This window comes from Rhinolophus hipposideros (genome assembly GCF_964194185.1).
Source record: "Rhinolophus hipposideros genome assembly, chromosome: 23".
Lineage (NCBI taxonomy): Eukaryota > Metazoa > Chordata > Mammalia > Chiroptera > Rhinolophidae > Rhinolophus > Rhinolophus hipposideros.
In genome coordinates this window covers 40,174,296-40,194,565 of record NC_138069.1, presented here as the reverse complement: position 1 = coordinate 40,194,565, position 20,270 = coordinate 40,174,296, and the positions used below count along the sequence as shown (strand labels likewise).

The window sequence follows — 20,270 nt, the reverse complement described above, 5'->3', positions numbered from 1 at the left end:
TCCACGGGGGCTCCGTCCCAGACTGGTTTTCCTCATACCATACTCCCTCGCTTGACAAGCACACACTGTGACTTCAAACACCACTCATACGCCGGTAACTCCTCGGGTTTATCTCCAGCAGAAACTTCTTGTGGACTCAGACCCACATGCACAACTGTTCCCTTCACGCCTTCATTGGGTGGTTCACAGGCACGTGAATCTCAACATGTCCAAAACTGAAGCCCTGGTCTCCCTTGGAACCTGCTCCCCTCCCTCAGTGAAGTGCCCCATCATCCAGGCAATGCTCCAGCCAGAACACTGAAAGGAATTCCTGACTGCTTCACTCAACATCCCATCACGTCCTGATACTTCTCCCTCCCAAATCTCTCTCCAATCAGCCCGACCCTCTCTATCGCCATGACTCCCCCAATCTGCCCTATCTCCGTACCTAACAAGTTTCCTGACAACTGTGCTTTCCTCCTCACTGATCTATTCTTTATGCTGTAGTCCAAGCAATGTCTGTACAATGAAATTCTGGTAATGCCACTTCTTTACTTAGAACTCTTCAGAGGATTTTTTAAAAAGGTCAGGCCAAAATCTTAAACTTAGCCTACACAGCTCTTTATGATTTGTCCCTGCCTACCCTACAAGCTTCACCTCCAGCCACCTTCCCTCTTAGAAAGCCACTTTCCCAGCTTCCCTGACCTCCGAACACATGCCTTCCCAACCCAGAGACTTTCCAACATGGTGTTTCCTCTGTGGTTTCCCCTTCAGAGAGTGCTCCTCCCGGCTCCTTTAATTAATTTCTTAGGATTCTTCAGAACCATTTAATTATACTTCCTCAGCGAAGTCTCCTCTGAGAGCCCAGACTACATTCAACTCCTTTGTTATGCTCGTAGTTCTGTTCTTCTATGTAGCTGTCATTCTTTAAAACTACACAATTATGTGTAGTGGTGGTTTAATGAGAATAGGGATTGAGCTCTTGCAACCTAAATATCAATAACCAGAAGGTGGATGGGTCAATGTTGGTTCATCCCATATGATGAAATATTATTCAGTCATTAAAAAGAAAGATGTCATAGAATATTGAATTAACATGGGAAATGTTTATAATGGTGAGTAAAAAAAGGAATCAAATTGTACAGATATTATCTCAACTATGTGAAAACATAAAGACTTACAGAGATTAAAATATCTATAGGTTATTTCCTGGATGATTTTTTTGGGTAATTTTCATCTTTTCTTAATACTTGTTTTTCTCTTCTCCACAAACAGGTTATTTTTAAAACTCTGGGTAACTGAAAGCAAAACTATGCATTGGGGGGACTACTGTATACAATACAGCATTGTCAACTACCATTGATAATGTCACCATCGTGTATATCTCCACAACTATTCATCCTGCACATCTGATGTTGGTTCCCTTTGACCAACATCTCCACATTCTCCCCCGCCCCAACTCTTGGCAACCACCATTCTACTCCCTGCTTCTGTGAGTTAGACCATTTCTTAAATTTCACAGATACGTGAGACCATTCAGTATGTGCACGTCTGTGCCTGGCTTGTTTCACTTAGCATAATGCCCTGCAGGTTTATCCACACTGTCATCAATGAGAGAACTTCCTTCTTTTTTAAAGGCCGAATATTCCATTGTTTGTGTGTGCGAGGTAGCGTGTCACCTTTTCTTCTCATCCACTGATGGACACTTAGGTTGGTTCCACATCTTAGCTCTCATGAATAATGCTGCAGTAAACATGGGAACTCGGATACTGCTTCAAGATACAAATTTCATTTCCTTTGGCTGTATACCCAGAAGTGGGACTGCGGGGTCACATGACAGTTCTATATTTAATTTTTTAGGAACCTCTATACTGTTTTCTATAGTGGCTGCACCAGTTTACATTCCCACCAATAAAGAACAAGGGTTCCTTTCTCTCTACATCCTCGCCAACACTTACATTTTGCCTTTTGGTAACAGCCATTCTAACAGATGCGAGGTGAGCTCTCCCTGTGGTTCGGATTTGCATTTCCCTGATTATTAGTGAGGTTCAATATTTTTCATATCCTGTTATTCTTAAACAAAGTGCATCACGGATGTGAGTGTCGCCTCCCAGAAGAGGGACTATATTATCTTCGCCAAGGAAAGAGAACTTTAGTATTTGCAAATTCCTCATGAAAAGTCCCTCTTTGTAGAGCAGTTTTACTTGCTTGATTTTTTATGCTTATATTAAAAAACATGGAGAAAATCATCCCTCCCTGACTCCTCTATAAAGTAAGAAGGCCTTTGCCTTCCTTCAATCCATTCTCAAAAGAGCTGCCAGAGCAGTTCCGCTAAAAGTTAGTCAGTTCACATCCAAACTCTACTCAGAACCCTCCAATAGGTTTCCATCTAACTCTGAAGAAAAGGAAAGTGCAACAGGATTTGGGTTTGTGACCCTCCCCCGCCCCTCCTGTAACTCCTTCTTGTTTTCTTCCCTCCAGCCTCAAGATCCTGGCCTCAGAATGTTCTTATGCTCCTTCCTCCTCTAGCTGCATGTATGGCTGCCTTACTTCAGGTTTTTCTCTTAAGTCACCGTCACGGTGCCGCCTTCCCTTCATCTTCCTACTTCACACTACATCCCTTCATACACCCTCATCTCTATTTTTCTCCATAGTACTTACTTTTTAAACATACTGTATATTTTAGTTATTTATTTTACCATCTGTCTTCCCCTGAAGACAGGGATTTTTGTATGTTTTGTTGACTTACGTTCCCCCGGTGCCTAGAAGAGGATCTGGAACATAATCTGTACTCAAGAAATATTACATGAGTGAGTTAATGAATGTCCCACTTGACCCTGAATCACAAAGGTCGGAGACTTGGGCCTGGACGTCTCCACCCTCCCACAACCTCTGCCCCAGATCATTATGGGACCGAAGGCTCCCATATTGTGGGAGAGGCACGGGCAATACATGGTTGGTAACTACTGTATTTGGCTTTGCCTTTTGCTGGGATAATTTCAGTTGTCAGTTGATCTGCGTCTCTTGATGTCCAGTAGATTCATTTCATGGTGGTTTTTTTTTTTAATAAAAGTTCTAGCTTCTGACATATATGCAATTACATAATACATACACTAAAATGACATACGGAAACACTGGGGCTAAGGGAGTCACCCCCTGTCACATAGGGCATTTCCAGTTGTTCAAAAAAAATATCTAAACTTCACTAGATTCCTGAAATAAGAGTCCAGTGAGAATGGGTTACGGTCTCAGAAAGACCAACATGGCAACTGACAATGAAATGGAGCCACTTGAGATGATATTAGCACACTTCCAGAAATATGAGAAAGGTCCCTCAGACTCAGATTCTTAGAAAGTGTAAAACAGGGTAAATGAGGGTGCTCTGGAAAGCTGTGAGGCAGGCTCTTCACTCAGGAGTCTACAGATCAACTGGATTTCCTACTGCAACTTTTCTGGGAATACATGTTTCTGTAGTACACACAATCAGATTTCTAAAAGCATAAGGTTCAGAAGACTCATTCAGGATTATCATCAATAAAATTAACCAGATTAAGCAAGTGGTTAATGAATTTATCAGGAGGAAAAGTGGGATAATCTGGGCTCAAATTATATTACTCCCAGGAATGTAGATATCTCCTCACACTTGACTTTTAGAAAGCAGAATAAAACCAGTGAACCACAAGGAGGGACAGTCAACAACATGCGTGAATTTTAGCAGTGCAATATTAAGAGTCCAAAAACAGTATATGTAACATAATGTCCTCATTAGAAAATTAAACACCTAGATTTATAATGCAAGTTTTAGGAAGACATATAATTGCAATAAAACTATATGAAAAGGAGAGAAATCACATACATGAATTCAGTATGATGGTTATCTTGAGTAGGAAATCAGAGAGGGTGGGGCAACAGGATTAAATGTAAGTTTTTTTCAAGATTGTTTTGGCGGTAGGCTCACAGCTGCTTATTACATTACTGAGAATAACTGAATAAAAGCAGACCACGCACCGCTCAATGGGACAGCACATCTGGGAGTGAGGAGTAAGTGGGACCAGAAAGGACAAGCTGCACAAGCAGGAGGTCCACCCTAGTGTCACCCCCACAGCTGTACTAGTTCGCGCCCCTGCCTGCGCCTACGGCCATATGGTGGTCCTGTACAGCCAGACTAAAGAGTCTGAACTCCGGATGAGAGGTGGATGGAGGTGGACGATCACAGCGAGCCATAGAGATGGCGGCGGTACTACAGCCACATCCCACTGTGGCTCTGACAGGCCCTGCAAAGGGCAGAGGGCAGAGGTGCGAGCAGCACGCCTGGTCACCCGCTTTACGTGGGAGGAAGAGGCAGGTATGCAGTTAGCGAGTGAGAGCTCCTGCTCATGGGGACCAGACAAAAGCCACTCTGGGCTGGAGATGAAAAGGAGGCGGGACCTCACACATAGTCTGAGGGCAGTTCTCCTATGGGTCATTAACCCCTTCTGGAATTACAGAACCAAAAATAAACCACAGTCCCAGCACCGATATTCAGTGATGTGTCAAAGAAAAGTTGGATTCTGTTTATTATATTCTATGTAACAAAACAGAGATTTCACACATTTTCACTAGGAATTGTTAAAAAGACTTAGAGCACCTATCTAGAACATTCATTTCAGTAGGAGTCGGCATCACCTCACAGTTCTAGAACAGTGAGACAAACTAAGTTTGTAGCCAGAATTAGACGCATATTTTAAATCGAATAAATATTGGCATACTTGATATATTAAAACAGATTATTTTACTATGTCAAGCAGCATAATAAGTCACATAAATATAAACCTACAATGAAATGAACATAAAATCCTCATTCGCATTCACCACAAAACTTTATGCAGCATACATGACAGTATAAACAAGTAAATGTCTCCCTTTACAATGACTTAAGTTATGTAAGCGAAAATTTGAAACTTTACCCAAGACTTTGGCAGCCTTGACACCGACCCAGCACATTCCTAGTAAGCTGCATGACCCCCTGCCAGGGACCTTTGGACAATGCATGGCAGGCACGGCCTAAGTCTCTTGTCCAGGCGATGTGGCCTTCAGCTGGAACAGGCCGATTTGGCAAACAGTTACTAGAAGAACATGTCACAAATCCCAGGCTGTTGTAGTCTCACAGTAATTAAGTTGTAACCAGAAGAAGAAACAAAACTAGAATTATTTTCCTGTCCTTATATCTTGCACTGTTCTGTAAGAATTCTGTATTATTGCCACTTTGTAATGCCGTTGTAAGAGAAATGAGGAAGCCCACCCTTCCTATGCCCTCCAAAAAGAATGATGTCATCGCTGTCATCACCCTGGATAGAAAAGGGGACCTTACACGCCAAGGGGAAGCAGCAGGAGTGCACATGGAGTTTGATCACGGGCAAACCCCTTTATGTCTCTCCTTCCTAATTTTTCAGCTCCACCTAACTAAGCCTTTGATACAATTTAGGAAGAGAGACCGCATCACCAAAAAGCACAGAAACAGGTGTAGGTAACAGGTAATTACCATTGAACACTGAGTCAAAAATAAAAAGACTGCACTGGAAAGTACTTCTAAATTATTTTCAGTGTTCTAAACCTCTCATCCATTGACTTAAAAAAATGTATTAATTAGAAGCCTGGAAAAGATAAGAATGTCTCCCTTAATCTTTGCACAGAAATTTCCCTAAAATATTATCATAGAGAATTTGCATAAATTTACTACCTTTCCTTAGGACAAAAAGATGCCTTAAATAACCATTAGTTTTAACACTCACAATAATTTTTGGTATGTAAACTGTAGGCTTTATCATAAAATAATTGAGAAATTGTTAAAAAGTGAGGAAGCCAAAAATAATTTAAATTAATTCAAGTTTAATTTCAAGGTTACATCTAAATGAAGGGATGAATAAAGTAGCAGTTGTAGCCTCATTAATAAAAGGGAAACGCTGGCAATTTAAATGCATGCTAATTTAAATTTCATGTATAAGTTGAACTTAAAAGTATATGGATAAATGTTAATTCTGAAAATAACAGCACTTGTATGCATACAACAATATTTAACAAAAATTTTACTAACTTGTAAAGAAATAGTATTAATTTACAAAGAAGGTCATTTTTCTATTCAACTATTTAAGTCCCTATTCCAACAAAAAAACGCCAAAATGAAAATAATTATGATTCAATTTAAAGTTCTATCTTTAAACTCTTCATAATCTTCTTTGGTAAATAGATCCCAAGATAGGTTAATCCTAAATAAAAGAGGACAAAATTGAATCTTGTTAACATAAAATATCATAATCAGCAGTCACTAAAAAATTTTAACATTTCTAAGACTGTAAAGCAACAGTTAGCCCTCCCTAATTTACTGTTTTGATAACTTGTACGTTCTCTAGTTGACCATAAAAAGTTTCTGATGGACTCAATGTGTAATTCACTATTTTTCTTCTCCACTCCAACTCCTGCCATTAATATTGGTGACTTCAACAGCCCCATTTACACAAACTGTGTCACAGAAGCACTGTATTACACACCTTTATCTCCAAGCCACCTCAGCCACTCATGAGGTCATCGCTGGGACACTGTGACAGCTTGGAACTTGGGCTTTACTTCTAGGTGCCGGAACTCTTAAAATGTTCCCAGCTGCCATATGTCTGTCCTCCAACTTTCTGTCCCCTACCCTCATAGAGGTCACTGCCAAGCCCTGATCTCCTTCGAGCTTCATTTGTGTCCCGCCTTACTTCTACAATTTCCTCATGGCTTCCGACTTAACCCTTGGGACTCTCTTTGAAACTGAGAATTCCTCTTCATCTCAGACACTGCCCAGCACTGTGTTCTCAGTCCTCTTTTCCTCCCTCCTCACACTGAGGTCATCACCTCCTGCCAGAACACACAGGACCGTTTTGCAGTGTAGGTATCACACCAGCTCCAATATGACACTGCCAGTTGGAAATTTCACCTGAGTACCCTGCTATCAACCTAAAATTCAACATGCCAAATGAAACTCAGTAGCTTCACAAACCCATTCTTTCTCCTGATTTTGTATCTACTCATTCTCAAAACTCAGCATCCCCTTGCTTATCCCCTACAGCCGATCATTTATCTCCTCTCCAGCCCCTCTGCCACCCTCATTCAAAGCATTTTATTTTTCACTTGGACTGCTTACAATGCCCAGGTTTCTATTCCAAACCCTTTCCACAAAATGACACCAGGTTATTTCTAAAATGTAAATAGATCTGATCAACCCACTGCTTTAAAATGGTCTATTCCAATGATGTAAAAGATAAGTGCATGGCGTCTAATTAACTTTCCATAAAACACTTACTAATTACAAAAGGAAAAACAGTAACTACATATGTAATGAACAAATGGACAACAAGTGAACCAACAGAGCAACATTAATGCCATCAATAAGGGATATAAGAAGATCACATGACTCCAAATGTAACACTCTGAGAAGGAAGCAACATGACTTATACAATTTTTCAGCCAAAAACACAAAATATGAATTAAATCACAAGAAGCTATCGGCAAAAATAACTGACCTGTACTATTTAAAAAGGTCAATACCATAAAAGACAAAGAAAGGCTAAAGAACTCTTACAGATTAAAGAAAACTGAAGAGACATAACAACTAAATGCAACACGTCATCCTGTACTGGACCTGGTACTGGCAAAACAATCCCATTACAAACATTATTGGGACAACTGAAAAAAAATGGGAATGTAGACAACAGATTACATAAAAGCTTTACATATTAATGGTAAACTTCCTGAGTTTGATAACTGTAGTGTGGATATATAAAAGCTATCCTTGTTCTTAGGATCTACACACTAAAAAAGTATTAAGGGGTAATACTTCATACACTTACACATAAACATACAGAGAAAGAGAGAGAGTATGAGAACGATAAAGCAAATGCAGCAGGACGTTTAAAATCGGTGAAGCAAGGTAAAGCTTATTCTGGAGTTTTCTGCACCATTTTTGCAACTTTTCTGTGTACTTGAAATCATTTAGAATAAAAGGTTTAGAAAATGATTCCTGTTTCTTCATTGTCTACTGAACTGAGTACAAATCCTTGGCCCAGTAGTCACATGAGAGAGACCCTTTCAAATACAGTCGCAGTTTACTTTTATACCTTTCTTCACTATGACTGCCTTAAGCAAGCTTTAATCAAATCACACTTCCTAAACATTTTCTTGGACTCCATGAACTTGCTCATGTCCGTGTCTAAAATATACTCCCCTCACCCACATTCATTCCTACTTATAAGAGTCTATTTTCTCTTTTCCAAGGCCCATCTATCTTACCTTTTCTATTACTTTCCAAATCCCACCAAACTAGGTGTAATCTCTCCCCAGAACTTAATGAGTCCAGATGATTAGTAAGCCAGAGCACAATTCAAAAGAAAGGGGGAAACATGATATATTCAGTTTAAAACATGTGAAATTTAAAAGTAACTGCAGACTAGCCTAAAGAAATTTGGAGGTACATAATCAGAGGTCAGGGGTAGAATAGACATTTAAGGGTCTACACCCAGAAAGAGTAATTGAAGCTACAAAGATGAGTGAGTTATCTCAGAACAAATATGTAAAGAGAAAGTAGGCCCAATAATCACACCTCGGGCAGCATTTGTTATTAGATGGTAGCAAGAGGGACAAATAAAAAATACACAGAAAACATGGTCAGAAAGGCAGAAAGAGAACATGACAATAGCATCCAGAACATTAAGATGAAAAATTTGAAGGCGTAATAGTAAGATAATATTAAATGTGACAGCATGTTCAAAGAGAAAAAAGAACTAAGCAGATATGTGAACAAAAAAACAACAAAATAAAACAAAAAAAACCTATGGACCACAGAGAGAGTAGTATTGTGAAAATGGGGCCCCAATGAAGTTTATTAAATTTCAACAAATATTTAAAGAGTGTTGACTATGTGCAAATATTGGGTTTAAGGAAGGAAACTGGCTGGAATTAGCAATGGGTACATACTAAAGGTTGGAGGAAGTTGAGTGTAAAGAGGGAATAAAAGAAGTCTATACTTTATAATTGTTATCAAAATGGATTCTTACCAGAAGATGATAAGAAGATTTATCTTGTATAATTTCAGTCTAGGAACAACATAAAATATAAGGAAATACAAGTTGGCCTCTAGCATTGGTTTTCCCATTAATAAATGAATATTAAGGAACAAAAGTTATAATACATCTTAAAAGCATAATTATTAGTTTTTGTAATCTACTTTAAAATTGTAATACAAAATAATGAATTACAAGTATACCTTTTGTTTATGAGGTTATTATTTCTGAATTTTAAATTGTTAAAATAATACTTACAAGATTGTTTGATGGTTAATAGAAGGCCTTTTGCTGAGGCACAAGAGAACCCAACAAGTTCAAGGTTTTATGGCCAGAGCAAAATTAGATGTCATCTAACATGCTTCTTAAAGTAACTGGATCTGGATTAACACTCAGAACAATGTCTAGAAGTTTTACCCATTGCTCTGCCTATTCAAACATCCTTTTCACCTAAGAAATCACTGACTACTTTTTCCCCCCATCCCCACTCTCGCCTCATTCTTTTTTTGAACTGGATAAGAAAAGTACCATAGAGTATCCCTATCCTGAACGTTGGTTTATATGCCATTATTGCCAACAATGTATGCTACTGTTGATGCAATATTACACGGACAGTACTGAGCTTCCAGTGCCACACTGCTTACATGGCATTCTTTTTATTTATTTATTTATTTTTTTTTAAATTAATTTTATTGGGGTGACAATTGTTATTACATGGCATTCTGTTCTAATTGTTATTGTTTGAAAACTTTCTTCTCAAAATTAAATTCTGCAGATTTGCCGACTGTCAAAATACCAGTTGTCCTCAGGTGACTGCACTAAGAGCCTACAGAAGCACACAGCATGGTACCGTGTATCGATGCTGGTGAAGGAAAGAAGAGAACTACTATGATTTATCAATTCACATGGCATTATTGGTTACCTAGATTTCTATCCACTTTAATTGCTTGAGAATCCAGAACTTCCAATTACTTTAATAAATACACTAGATTATATCTAATTTTGCTCTGACCAAAATCTCAAACTCAATATTAAAGCAGCTTTAGAACATGATTTAATTTATGAGATATTTTCCAGGAATGAAAAAAATGACATCAAGGCCATAGCTCAAGGGCAGATTTTGTTAAATGCATTCGTTTGGACTGCAGCGTCCATGTGACTAAAGAAAGCGACTATATGAAGTGACACAGAATGTATAATTTTTACATTGCCGTTAAAATGTTTTTCTTCGTCAATATGGATGAGTTCTGTAATCTCTATTAAAGAGTTGGCATTAAAATTCAGATTTAACAAACAAGTGTGTTCCCTTTGCTCAGTAAGTTCCAGTCGACATTCACCTTCTGCGGTCTTCCACTCACCCCTACACCTGTGGGCTACTCTACCTCACTGCTTTAATATAAGTGGTGCTTTTAATGATGATGAACAGTGGTCATACGGTGGTCATACGGTAGCTTCACTTCTACAGTTCTGTACATTGCATGTGACAGTTTGGTCAACTACTGGTGTAACGTGATCCAAGAGTAACTAAACTGTTATAGAAGACAGTCCCTTAATACAATAAAAATTGTAACTTACTTTCACTAGATAAATGTTGGCTTTTCAGCCTGAGTCTATATTTTTCATTTTCCTCCAGCATTCTAGAAATGATTTTGTGTACTCTATTCCACACTGAAGCCTTAAAAAGATAAGCACAGTTAAGGAACACTGAACAGAGAAGCAGGGATACATTTGATGGAGGCAACTGAGAGTGATTCAATTGTGTTCCATGTCAATCGATATCATTACAAAGCAATATTAGTACTTAGAGACCTAAAACTTAAATGTAATTGTTTTGCCACAATCTCTGAATTCTCTGATCTCTTTTTCCAACTTCCTAGCATTTCCTCTTTGTAATATTTCAGTAACTGTTTTGAATGAAGTTTCCTTTCAAAGTTCGTGTCTATAAAGCCCTACCTAAATGGTTCCAACACATTCAATGTTGTTTTGAAAAGATAATAAAAATAACGCATTTCTATTCTTATGTCTGGGCAATAATTGATTTTTTTTAAAAATTGATTTAAAAAAAAAAAACCACTGGGCAATAATTTGATTTTTAATGTATTTTATTCTAGTTAAGAAGTAAACATTTCTCCTAGGACCAAAGCAAAATTACTAGAGAGCTTGAATATACCAGAATAGAAAGAATGAGGACGATGGAAACAAACAGGCTAGACTTAAATTCCAGCTTTTCCACGTACCAGTTGCTTGACACTAGGCAAGTGTTTGACTCTCATCTAGAAATAACTTTAGACACTGGATTATTAGAATTAATGAAAAATATCTGTGAAGCACTTACCCCAGTGTCCGGCACACAATAGTTATAAGTAAATATTGCCTATTGCTCTTTTCTCCTCACCCAAAAGAAACTGGTTCTTGGAAGAAAGGTTTCTTAATGGGAAGATTAGGTGCTCACACAAAATACACGTGCTGCAAGGGTTAGTCACCTTGAATGCTTTTCTACACTATATGTGGATTATAAATCAAACAAATTCAAAGCTCCAAAACAATACAGTTTTATGTGTACTTATCAACTGACAATTTCTTAAAAATGAAAAATAAAATATATGGTAGAAATCAAAGATTAGTAGAGTAACTGATCTTGAATATGTTTAAAACACTCAAGTTACCATGACATTTGGACAACCAGAGGTAAAAAAGGTTCAGGACTAACGGTTCATCCTTGTCAGCTATTCTGCTAGAGCAGGGGTGTCCAAACTTTTGTCAATGGTTTTCACCAAGGGCCATATGCGGTAAAATACACAAACAGCCAGGCCACTCACTCGAGGTGAAGTACGTATTGCCTCACCTGGTTTATTTAAGTAAACTAAATATATTTTTGGAATTTGCTACGGGCCAATTAACAATGGATTGCAGGCTGCAGTTGGCCCAAGGGCCACAGTTTGGACTCCCCTGTGCTAGACACTTAATGTATATCCCTTGTCTTTAAAAACGCAATATGACACCAACATAGATACATTATTCTTTCTGTGAAATCCATGATTTTCTAATATTATCGATCAGTTTGTTACAGTCTATGCAACATACATTTTCATGATTTGAAAGATCTCCCTGTGGTTACATTTTGATTAAATTATGTTTTTATACCTTCAAACACTGCAAGGACTATTCTTTATGGTTAATAAGTATTTCCAAATCAACTTCCATTTCTGTTAAATTAATTGTATTTTCTCATTTCAGTAAATTAAATTTTTCGAAAGATGAAATGATTTTTACTGTCTTGAGTATCTTCACACTTTTATATTTAGAGATGTTAATATAAAATTCAAATATTGCTCATTCTCCTTTTCAATAATATACCTTTTTCTTTTTCTTCATTATTCTGGAAGTTTCATTCAAACGTCTGGAAAAATCAAATTTTTTCGCTAAAGTCTTCTGGGTTAAACCTAATTAAAAAAAAAAAAAGAGTGTGAGAAGGTAAAATATCAACATGTATTTAAAAGGATTCACTATCCTGAGAACAGAGGCAATTACAAATGTCTCTTGAGCTCTCTTTGGAGAGTGTTACAATCATAGGTACATTTCTGATCACTAGGTAATACCAGCTTACCGATTAGCTAATACTTTGGAGAGTGTTACAATCATAGGTACATTTCTGATCACTAGGTAATACCAGCTTACCGATTAGCTAATACTACGCTGGGGGAAACAAATAAAACAGAGATAAACAATCTTGGAAGTGCCTAGGAAATCTTCCTTTCCTGATTTGAAAAGTGAGTCCCTGAAAGGTGAGCAACCGAGGAAACAAAACCCAACGCACAGTCTCCTTTGGTCTCCATTCTGTTTCAGGTACATTACGCTTCCAACTACACAAAACACCTGGTGGATCCTCAAATATGTCTTGTTCTCACCCCTCCCGGCCTTGGCACATGCTGGTCTATCTGACTAGAACACTGTACACGCAAGTGTGTACATACACACACACACACACACACATACACACACGCCAGGCAAAGTTCTATCTGCACTTCAACACACAGCTCACGTGACACCTCGTCTCTAAAGCTTCCCATCAAACATGCCCAGCCCCGCACACAGGACTGGCCAGGAACACCTTACTCAGAGCACTTAGCACACTTGCACAGCATGTGTTTATACTGTTTCCTCCACACAGGCAATGGCCTGTGTGCCTTATTCATCCTTCTCCCCACACCACCAGTCACATAGCAGATACTAACAGAGGTCCATCAGAGTGAAGAAGCTCACTGCCTCTACTCACTGAACCACGCTGCATTCCCAAATATTAACTGTTAGAAGAAAGCCTAAGGCCTGTGTGTCCAGAAACAGAATCACGAACCATTAAGCATGGGTTCCCTGAAAGCCTTTATATTTGTTCCCCTTTTGTCTGGAACACCCCCAACCCTTCCTCCCCTCTTTCCTGCCTTACCAGCACTCTATACCTGGCTTTCTTCTACTCGTTCTATATTTAGCTTTCCAGGGGCCTCCTCTGGTCTCACAAAGCGCCCTGTGCTCAGTTAGCATAGGATTTATCGCATTGTTTACTTGAGGAGTGTACTTGATTCTTCATTAGAAATCCAGCATCTAATACTGTAGGTATCGGATACGCGTATGTTCTAAAATGGCATTTCCCAATTTGTGAACAGCATGTCACCGACTCTGGGTGGGGCAGACATAGCACTAAAGGACATTAACTCACATGGTAAGAAACTCAGCCCCTTCCAATTCTTCTCCAATCTTATTATATCAAGAAGAAAGTCTGCGTTTGGAGTTAGTATGTCATTAAGACTTATCTAAGCCTTGCTAATCTCTCTTCATGACCACAGACAACCTTCAGCAGACAACCTATTGGGCTAGAATTCAATATTGGTTTGCCTTTATTAGATTGTTTTTAATTAACTTCTATTTATGGCAAGTGGTTCAGATTTTCCACTGAGGTAATGCTGTAAAGTGTTCTAAAAATAAATTCGAGAGAGAAAAATGCACCTATTTAAATAAATATATTAAGTAAGGGACAGTCCAGATGAGATGAGTATATGCTGTACCGTGTTTCCCGGAAAATAAGACCTGGCTGGACCATCAGCTCTAATGCATCTTTTGGAGCAAAACTTAATATAAGACCCGGTCTGATATTATGTTATATTATTATATTATATTATACCCGGTCTTATATTAAGTTTTGCTCCAAAAGATGCATTAGAGCTGATGCTCCAGCTACATCTTATTTTCGAGGAAACACAGGAGGAAAATAACTCAAGTTTGGGAAACCCCATCCTTCACACCCCCGATGACCCTTCCCTCTAAATGCCTATGACCGTTGGGCCACTTCACTTGCAGCGTTCCCAGGTGTTTTCTGTTTGTGAGTCCTTGAGCTCAGGATAGGAGCCAGCAAGTCTATCTGTAGTTAGATGGGGACCTGAAATATGTCGAGTAGAGTATGGACAATGTGAAAAAGAAAAAAAGACGTCTTCCATTTATTTTGTGGATCTCACCAAGGCTGCTCCCGTGTATGCCACGGACTTTGATCTGACCTACGTACCTTTCAAATCCTTCTCTAGTCCTCATTCTACACACTCTGACCCAGTCAAAATATACTTCCAGATCTTCCCTAACCACTTGCCATCACTGATCCATACTTGGGGCTTGGTTCACACGTTTCTCCCACCTGTAATTCCCTCCTGTCTCAGCAACATGTGCAAATCTCATGGTGCTTCCACCACCGTGGAGCCTTCCCTGATACCCTCATCCCCAAATTATTCACCACTTCCAAAGCATTTATTTGTACCTCAGTAGGATTCATCATATTTACATATCATATGTAAATATGAAACTATCTCCCAAGTTCTGGGAGAAGAGGGAGCCAGCCTGATTTATTAGTCTTGTTTGAAACATTAGAAGTTACCTGATTTGCCTGCTGCCCCTAGATTTCTAAACTACTCCATCCTACAAACAGCATACAAGTTTATCTTCCAGAAGGGAACCGATAGCCTCACTCCACCATTCAAAACTCTTCAGTGACTATAAAATGACAATCTCCAGGGCCTTCCACAGTCGGGTCCAAAACTTATTTTTCATTCATTCGATAAATGTTTGGTGCATGCGCACTAGGTGCCGGCACTGGGATGACCCCCTTCCTTCAAGCCCCGTGCTCTGAGTGCCCCCATTGCCTGGGCATTTGTTCTGTGGGAAGCCTGTGCGTGGCACTCTGCCTGCATAGCTCCATTATCTTCACAGCACCTTGGTAAGGGAGGAACTGTTACCTCCATGTTACGGACAAGGAAACTGAGACTCAGTGGTGAACTAACTTGGCCACTATTACACTGCGAACAAATGGCAGAGCCGAGATTATGTCCTTCTGACTTCAGAGCCAATGCTCTTGATAATCTCCTGTCCCACTAGCAATTTCTCCATGCACGTCCCTCGATTTCCTGCCTCCGTGCCTCTCCTTTCCCTGAACTATCAAAGCCCTTCTAAGGCATCGCTCTCACAGCACGCATGCCTACTAGCTTACATTTCCATGATTCATATATAAGTCTCTTGAAAGCAGAATATTTGTCTGATATATCTGTGTCACTAGCACCCAACCTAGTGCCCACAATGTGGTAGATATTAAATAAATATTGTTGAATGGATAAATAATTCAGCTTTGCTCCCCACAGAAAGCCAGGCATGAGGATTTAACGAATGTCTAAACACACCCCAAAGTGAGTTAACCTATGCACTTTCCGGCTTAGCCTTAGCCCAGGGCCTCCTTCCCGACCCTATTCCTGGTTTCACAAGCACAGCAGGGCGGCCACTGTAGGTCGTGGCTCCATCATCTGCCCCGTTGCTCAGCACAGGAACTTCAGACGTGGCCTCAGCCCCTCCTTCGCCCTCCTCCAGCCAGATACATCTTGTCCCTGCGCCTCCACTGCCACTGGTCTTAGGTCAGGCCTTCCGTCTTTCCACCGGGTCTCTGGCCTCCAATCTCCCTTCCCCCCGCCCCCGAATCCCACCTCATTTTCCTCCCTTCAGATCTGATTATGTCACCCCTGCCACAGAGGAACAACAAAAAGTCCCAACTTTCAAAAGCAAACTTCAGAACAAACTGCATTTCTGTCATTCCCACCCCCAGAGCAGCCAGCTAGGGCAAAGCCAGGCTGGGGGAGCACAGCCCAGGGCACAAAAGCAGAGCTGCCTACATCATGTGGGCTCTTTGCGACCCAGTTTTTTCTACCTGGCAGGTGGGGAGCTCACGCACTGATTCAAGCATTCCTTCCCTTCCCCCCATGAATTTCTGCATGTTTTCAGTGTTCTTCACTTCCAACCCACTATCTTAGCACTGGACTCCTGTCTGTGATCGGTGGTGCTAGAGCAACACAAGCTGTGTACTGGATGCATTTTCTTCTTCCCTGGCTTCCTGCTCGCTCCCTTTCTGTAAGGCTGAAAGCTGCACACCCCTCATCCATCACCATCCTCTCTCTTTTTCCCAGAATAAACCTTTTATCTGTTTTTATTATTCAAAGAAGCTGGAAACCCAGGGCTCAAGTGTCTTATACTATGCCTGGATTTTTAAATCACCAGCACAGGGGCCAGAAAAAAACAAAAACAAAAACAAAACACACGAGTGTCTTTTACCAGTGGGGACTTTAGAGGGGCAGGAAGTCCCAAATAACGCCCCTGCTTAAGTATCTTTGAAGACCTCCCCCCACAGCTCATTCTCAGGAGTCAATCAAGTTATACAGAGGACCGGTGTATACGTCTTGATTGTCAAAGGAAATTTGATTCTGGAAGCATACCAAACAAAATACGTATTTTTCACTTGGGCTTTAGTCTTGCCTGCCTGCAATTCGATCTCCCCTATGTAGCACGACCCAAGTAAACCTGGCCCTATCATTTCTGTTCAAAACCTTTCAGTGCAGGATTTCTGGGTAGCTGAAGACAATGGGGGGGCAGGGGTGTAGGAATCAACTTCCCAAAATTTCACCCCAAACAACTTCGTATTACAAAAATACTACACAAAACTATACCCTCAGCAATACTTGATAGAAAATGCTGAAAGTGCAAAATAACTGTAAGTAAAAATAAGAAAAATCATCAAATTGTGGTGCTATAATCCCATATACTCCAGCCTCACCCCAAGCACGGCTGTGTGGCCAGCAGGGAAGGAAACAGAGGGACATAAGAAAGAACGTGCCTGCAGGAGAGCTGGAGCAAACAACAGAAAGATTAAATCCACCCTAAATCTGAAAGCAGTAAAACATAACCAGCAGATCAGAGCACAGAATTATCCCACAAAAAGGACTAAACCTAGATCATTTCACAGAAGAGTTCTACCAAACCTTTAAACATCAGAGTCCCAATGTTCTAGAAATTATTCCAGAGAATTGAAAAGGTAGGCAAAGTTCCTAATTCCTTTTATGAAGCAAGTGTAACTCTGATACCTAAACCAGATGAATACAAAGAAAGAAAAACTACACATCACTATGTTTCACGAATACCCATGCAAAAATTCTAAACAAATTATCAGCAGAGCCAACACTACTGTAAGAAACCAAGCAGCATTTATTTCAGGAATGCAAGGTCGGTTCGATATTAGGAAATGCATTACATCATATGCCATATTAATAAAGCTAAGAAAATGTTTATCTCCATAAACCTGAGAAAGCCTTTGACAAAATTCAATGCCTACTCATGATCGAAACACTGAAGAAAATAAAAATTGAGGGATACGTTTTTATATTTTAAATACATATGCCTGAGTCCGAAAGCCAGCACCTTATTTAATGGGGGAACACGAGAGGCATTTCTACTAAGGTCAGGAGCAAGGCAAGGATGCCAGCAAGTTCCACTGTGATTCAAGGTTGGACTGACTGCGTTGTATTAGCCAATGCAATCAGACCAAACAAATCTACTGCACACGTAAGAGTGAGTACAGAATAATCTCTACTTATAAATAATAGTGTACCTGGAAAATCATGAGTATCGACAATAAAGCTAACTCTATATACTAAAAGAGTTCAGGGAAGCATTAGGATCTAAAATTAACGTACAAAACTCACTAGGCTAAATGAGAGAAGCCAGTCGGGAAAGCTCACATATTATGACTTGATTTACATGAAATGTCGTTCATGTCGGGAATAGGCAAATCTACGGAGACAGAAGGTAATTTGGGGCTTGCTTAGGGCTGGGACTGGAGATAGGGTAGGGCAGTGAGGGGGAATAATGGGGGGCACAACGGGGATAGGGCATCTTTGGGGGGTAACAGGATTGGTCGTGGTAACGGTCACCCAGCTCTGTAAAGAAAAACACTGAACTGTGTGCTTTAAACGGGTGAGTTGAATAGACTGTGAATGATATCTTAATAATGCAAACGTTTTTTAAAAAGCACCGGGGGAGGGAGGGGCCCCCAGAAGAGAGGCAGGGCTTTTTGAAGTGACGGAAACGCGGTGTTTTGAGTGGGGCGCTGCGTTCCTGGCGCGTGTAACTCGGTCAAACCTCCTCGGAAGGCACGTAACTCAATCCGAAATAAAGCTGATTCTGTTTTCAAGGCCAAGAGGCCTCGTAAGCACCGCCCGATAAACATTCAGAGGGCACGATGGGAGAGGGAACCCCTCACACTAGCAGAGAAGGTCAAACTCGTCGGAGCACGCTGAACAAGAGGCAGGCGAACAAAACCTACAGAAGGAAATTTTTAAGACGTAAACCATTCCCCAAAGACACACAAGTAGACCGAACACACGGAAAGACCGCCCCGTGTTTCGGAAGAAAGGGGCCGGACACCTCACGGACGCCGGTTCCCCCTACGTGAGTGTAGGCTTTCGGGGACCGCTCCTCCGGGCCCTCGGCGCCTCCACGCGAGCTCCCCTCTCGGCCTCGGCCCCGCTGCCCGCACGTGACCCCCACGTGCACCCCGGCGCCCGTTCCGGGGCGGCTGAAGCCAAGGACCGGACTGTGCGTCCCCGGCGCGGGCCGGTGCCCGGACGACAGGGCGGAGCCCACCCGCCGGGGCCCGCGGGGCTGAGCCGGGTAGCGGCCGGAGCCGACAGCCGCGGCCCCGCCGGCAGCACCGCCGCCGAGGAGGAGGAGCGAGGCCGGCCTGAGCAGCCGGCGCCCCGCCCGCCCGCCCGCCCGCCGCTCCCCTGCGCGCCACCTGCACGCGCCGCCGGCCGGGGGCCGCTCCGCGCGCTCGACGCCCGCGCGGGTGGGGAGGCCGCGGGTGACGAGGCCGCGGGGCCGGAGCCGGGGGGCCGTTCCCCGCCGCCCGCGGCCCCCGCCGCCGCTCCTCGGGGCTCCTCCTGGCCGCAGCCCGCCCGGAGACCCAGGCTCCAGCGGCCCTTCGCCCGGCGGCCGCCCAGCTGTAAGACGCTGCCACACGGGTGCGAGCCGAAGCGGGTCACGTAGACGAAGCGCGCCGGTTCCCGCCCCTGCTGTCCGCCTGCCGCCGCCATCGAGCCCGCGGCTCCCAAACGCCACCGACGGCGCTCAGCCACCTGAGGAGCCGCCGAACGGAGCGCGGGACTGGAGCGGACTAAGTGTAGGGGGCGGGGAAGGGGGCGGAGAGCTGAGAGGACGGACCAATGTGCGGGGGGCGGGGGGCGGACTGGGGCGGGGCCACTGCGGGGGGCGGGGAAGGGGGCGGAGAGCTGAGAGGACGGACCAACGTGCGGGGGGCGGGGGGCAGACTGGGGCGGGGCCACTGCGGGGGGCGGGGAAGGGGGCGGAGAGCTGAGAGGACGGACCAACGTGCGGGGGGCGGGGGGTAGACTGGGGCGGGGCCACTGCGGGGGGCGGGGAAGGGGGAGGAGAGCTGAGGACGGACCAATGTGCGGGGGGCGGGGGGCAGACGGGGGCGGGACCACTGGGGGGGCGGGGAAGGGGGCGGAGAGCTGAGAGGACGGACCAATGTGCGGGGGGCAGGGGGCAGACTGGGGCGGGACCACTGGGGGGGGCGGGGAAGGGGGCGGAGAGCTGAGAGGACGGACCAATGTGCGGGGTGCGGGGGGCAGACTGGAGCGGGACTACTGCGGGGTGGGGGCCTGTAGCTGACCGGAAGTACCACTGTGGGGGGGGGAGGTAGCTGAGTAGACGGACTGGACCACTGTGCGGGCGGGGGGAACAGACCACTGTGGGAAGGGGAGCTGGACCACAGCTGCGGGGAGCTAGAGGGCAGGCTACTGTGGGGGGATTCCAGCTGGGGAGCCAGATCACTTGCTGGAGGGT

The 20,270-nt window shown here is 42.8% G+C and overlaps 1 protein-coding gene across 1 annotated transcript; it reads right to left on the bottom strand.

Moving 5' to 3' along the window:
- Positions 1-5,819: 5,819 nt before the first annotated feature.
- Positions 5,820-19,498, bottom strand: LOC308492011 (uncharacterized protein C5orf47; the record flags this gene model as incomplete). Its single annotated transcript, XM_081036277.1, has 5 exons — positions 5,820-6,224; positions 9,048-9,086; positions 10,629-10,728; positions 12,411-12,496; positions 19,201-19,498. 4 exons carry the CDS (start codon positions 19,496-19,498, stop codon positions 9,082-9,084), a joined length of 489 nt encoding a protein of 162 aa, XP_080892403.1. The 3' UTR covers positions 5,820-6,224; positions 9,048-9,081.
- Positions 19,499-20,270: the final 772 nt, after the last annotated feature.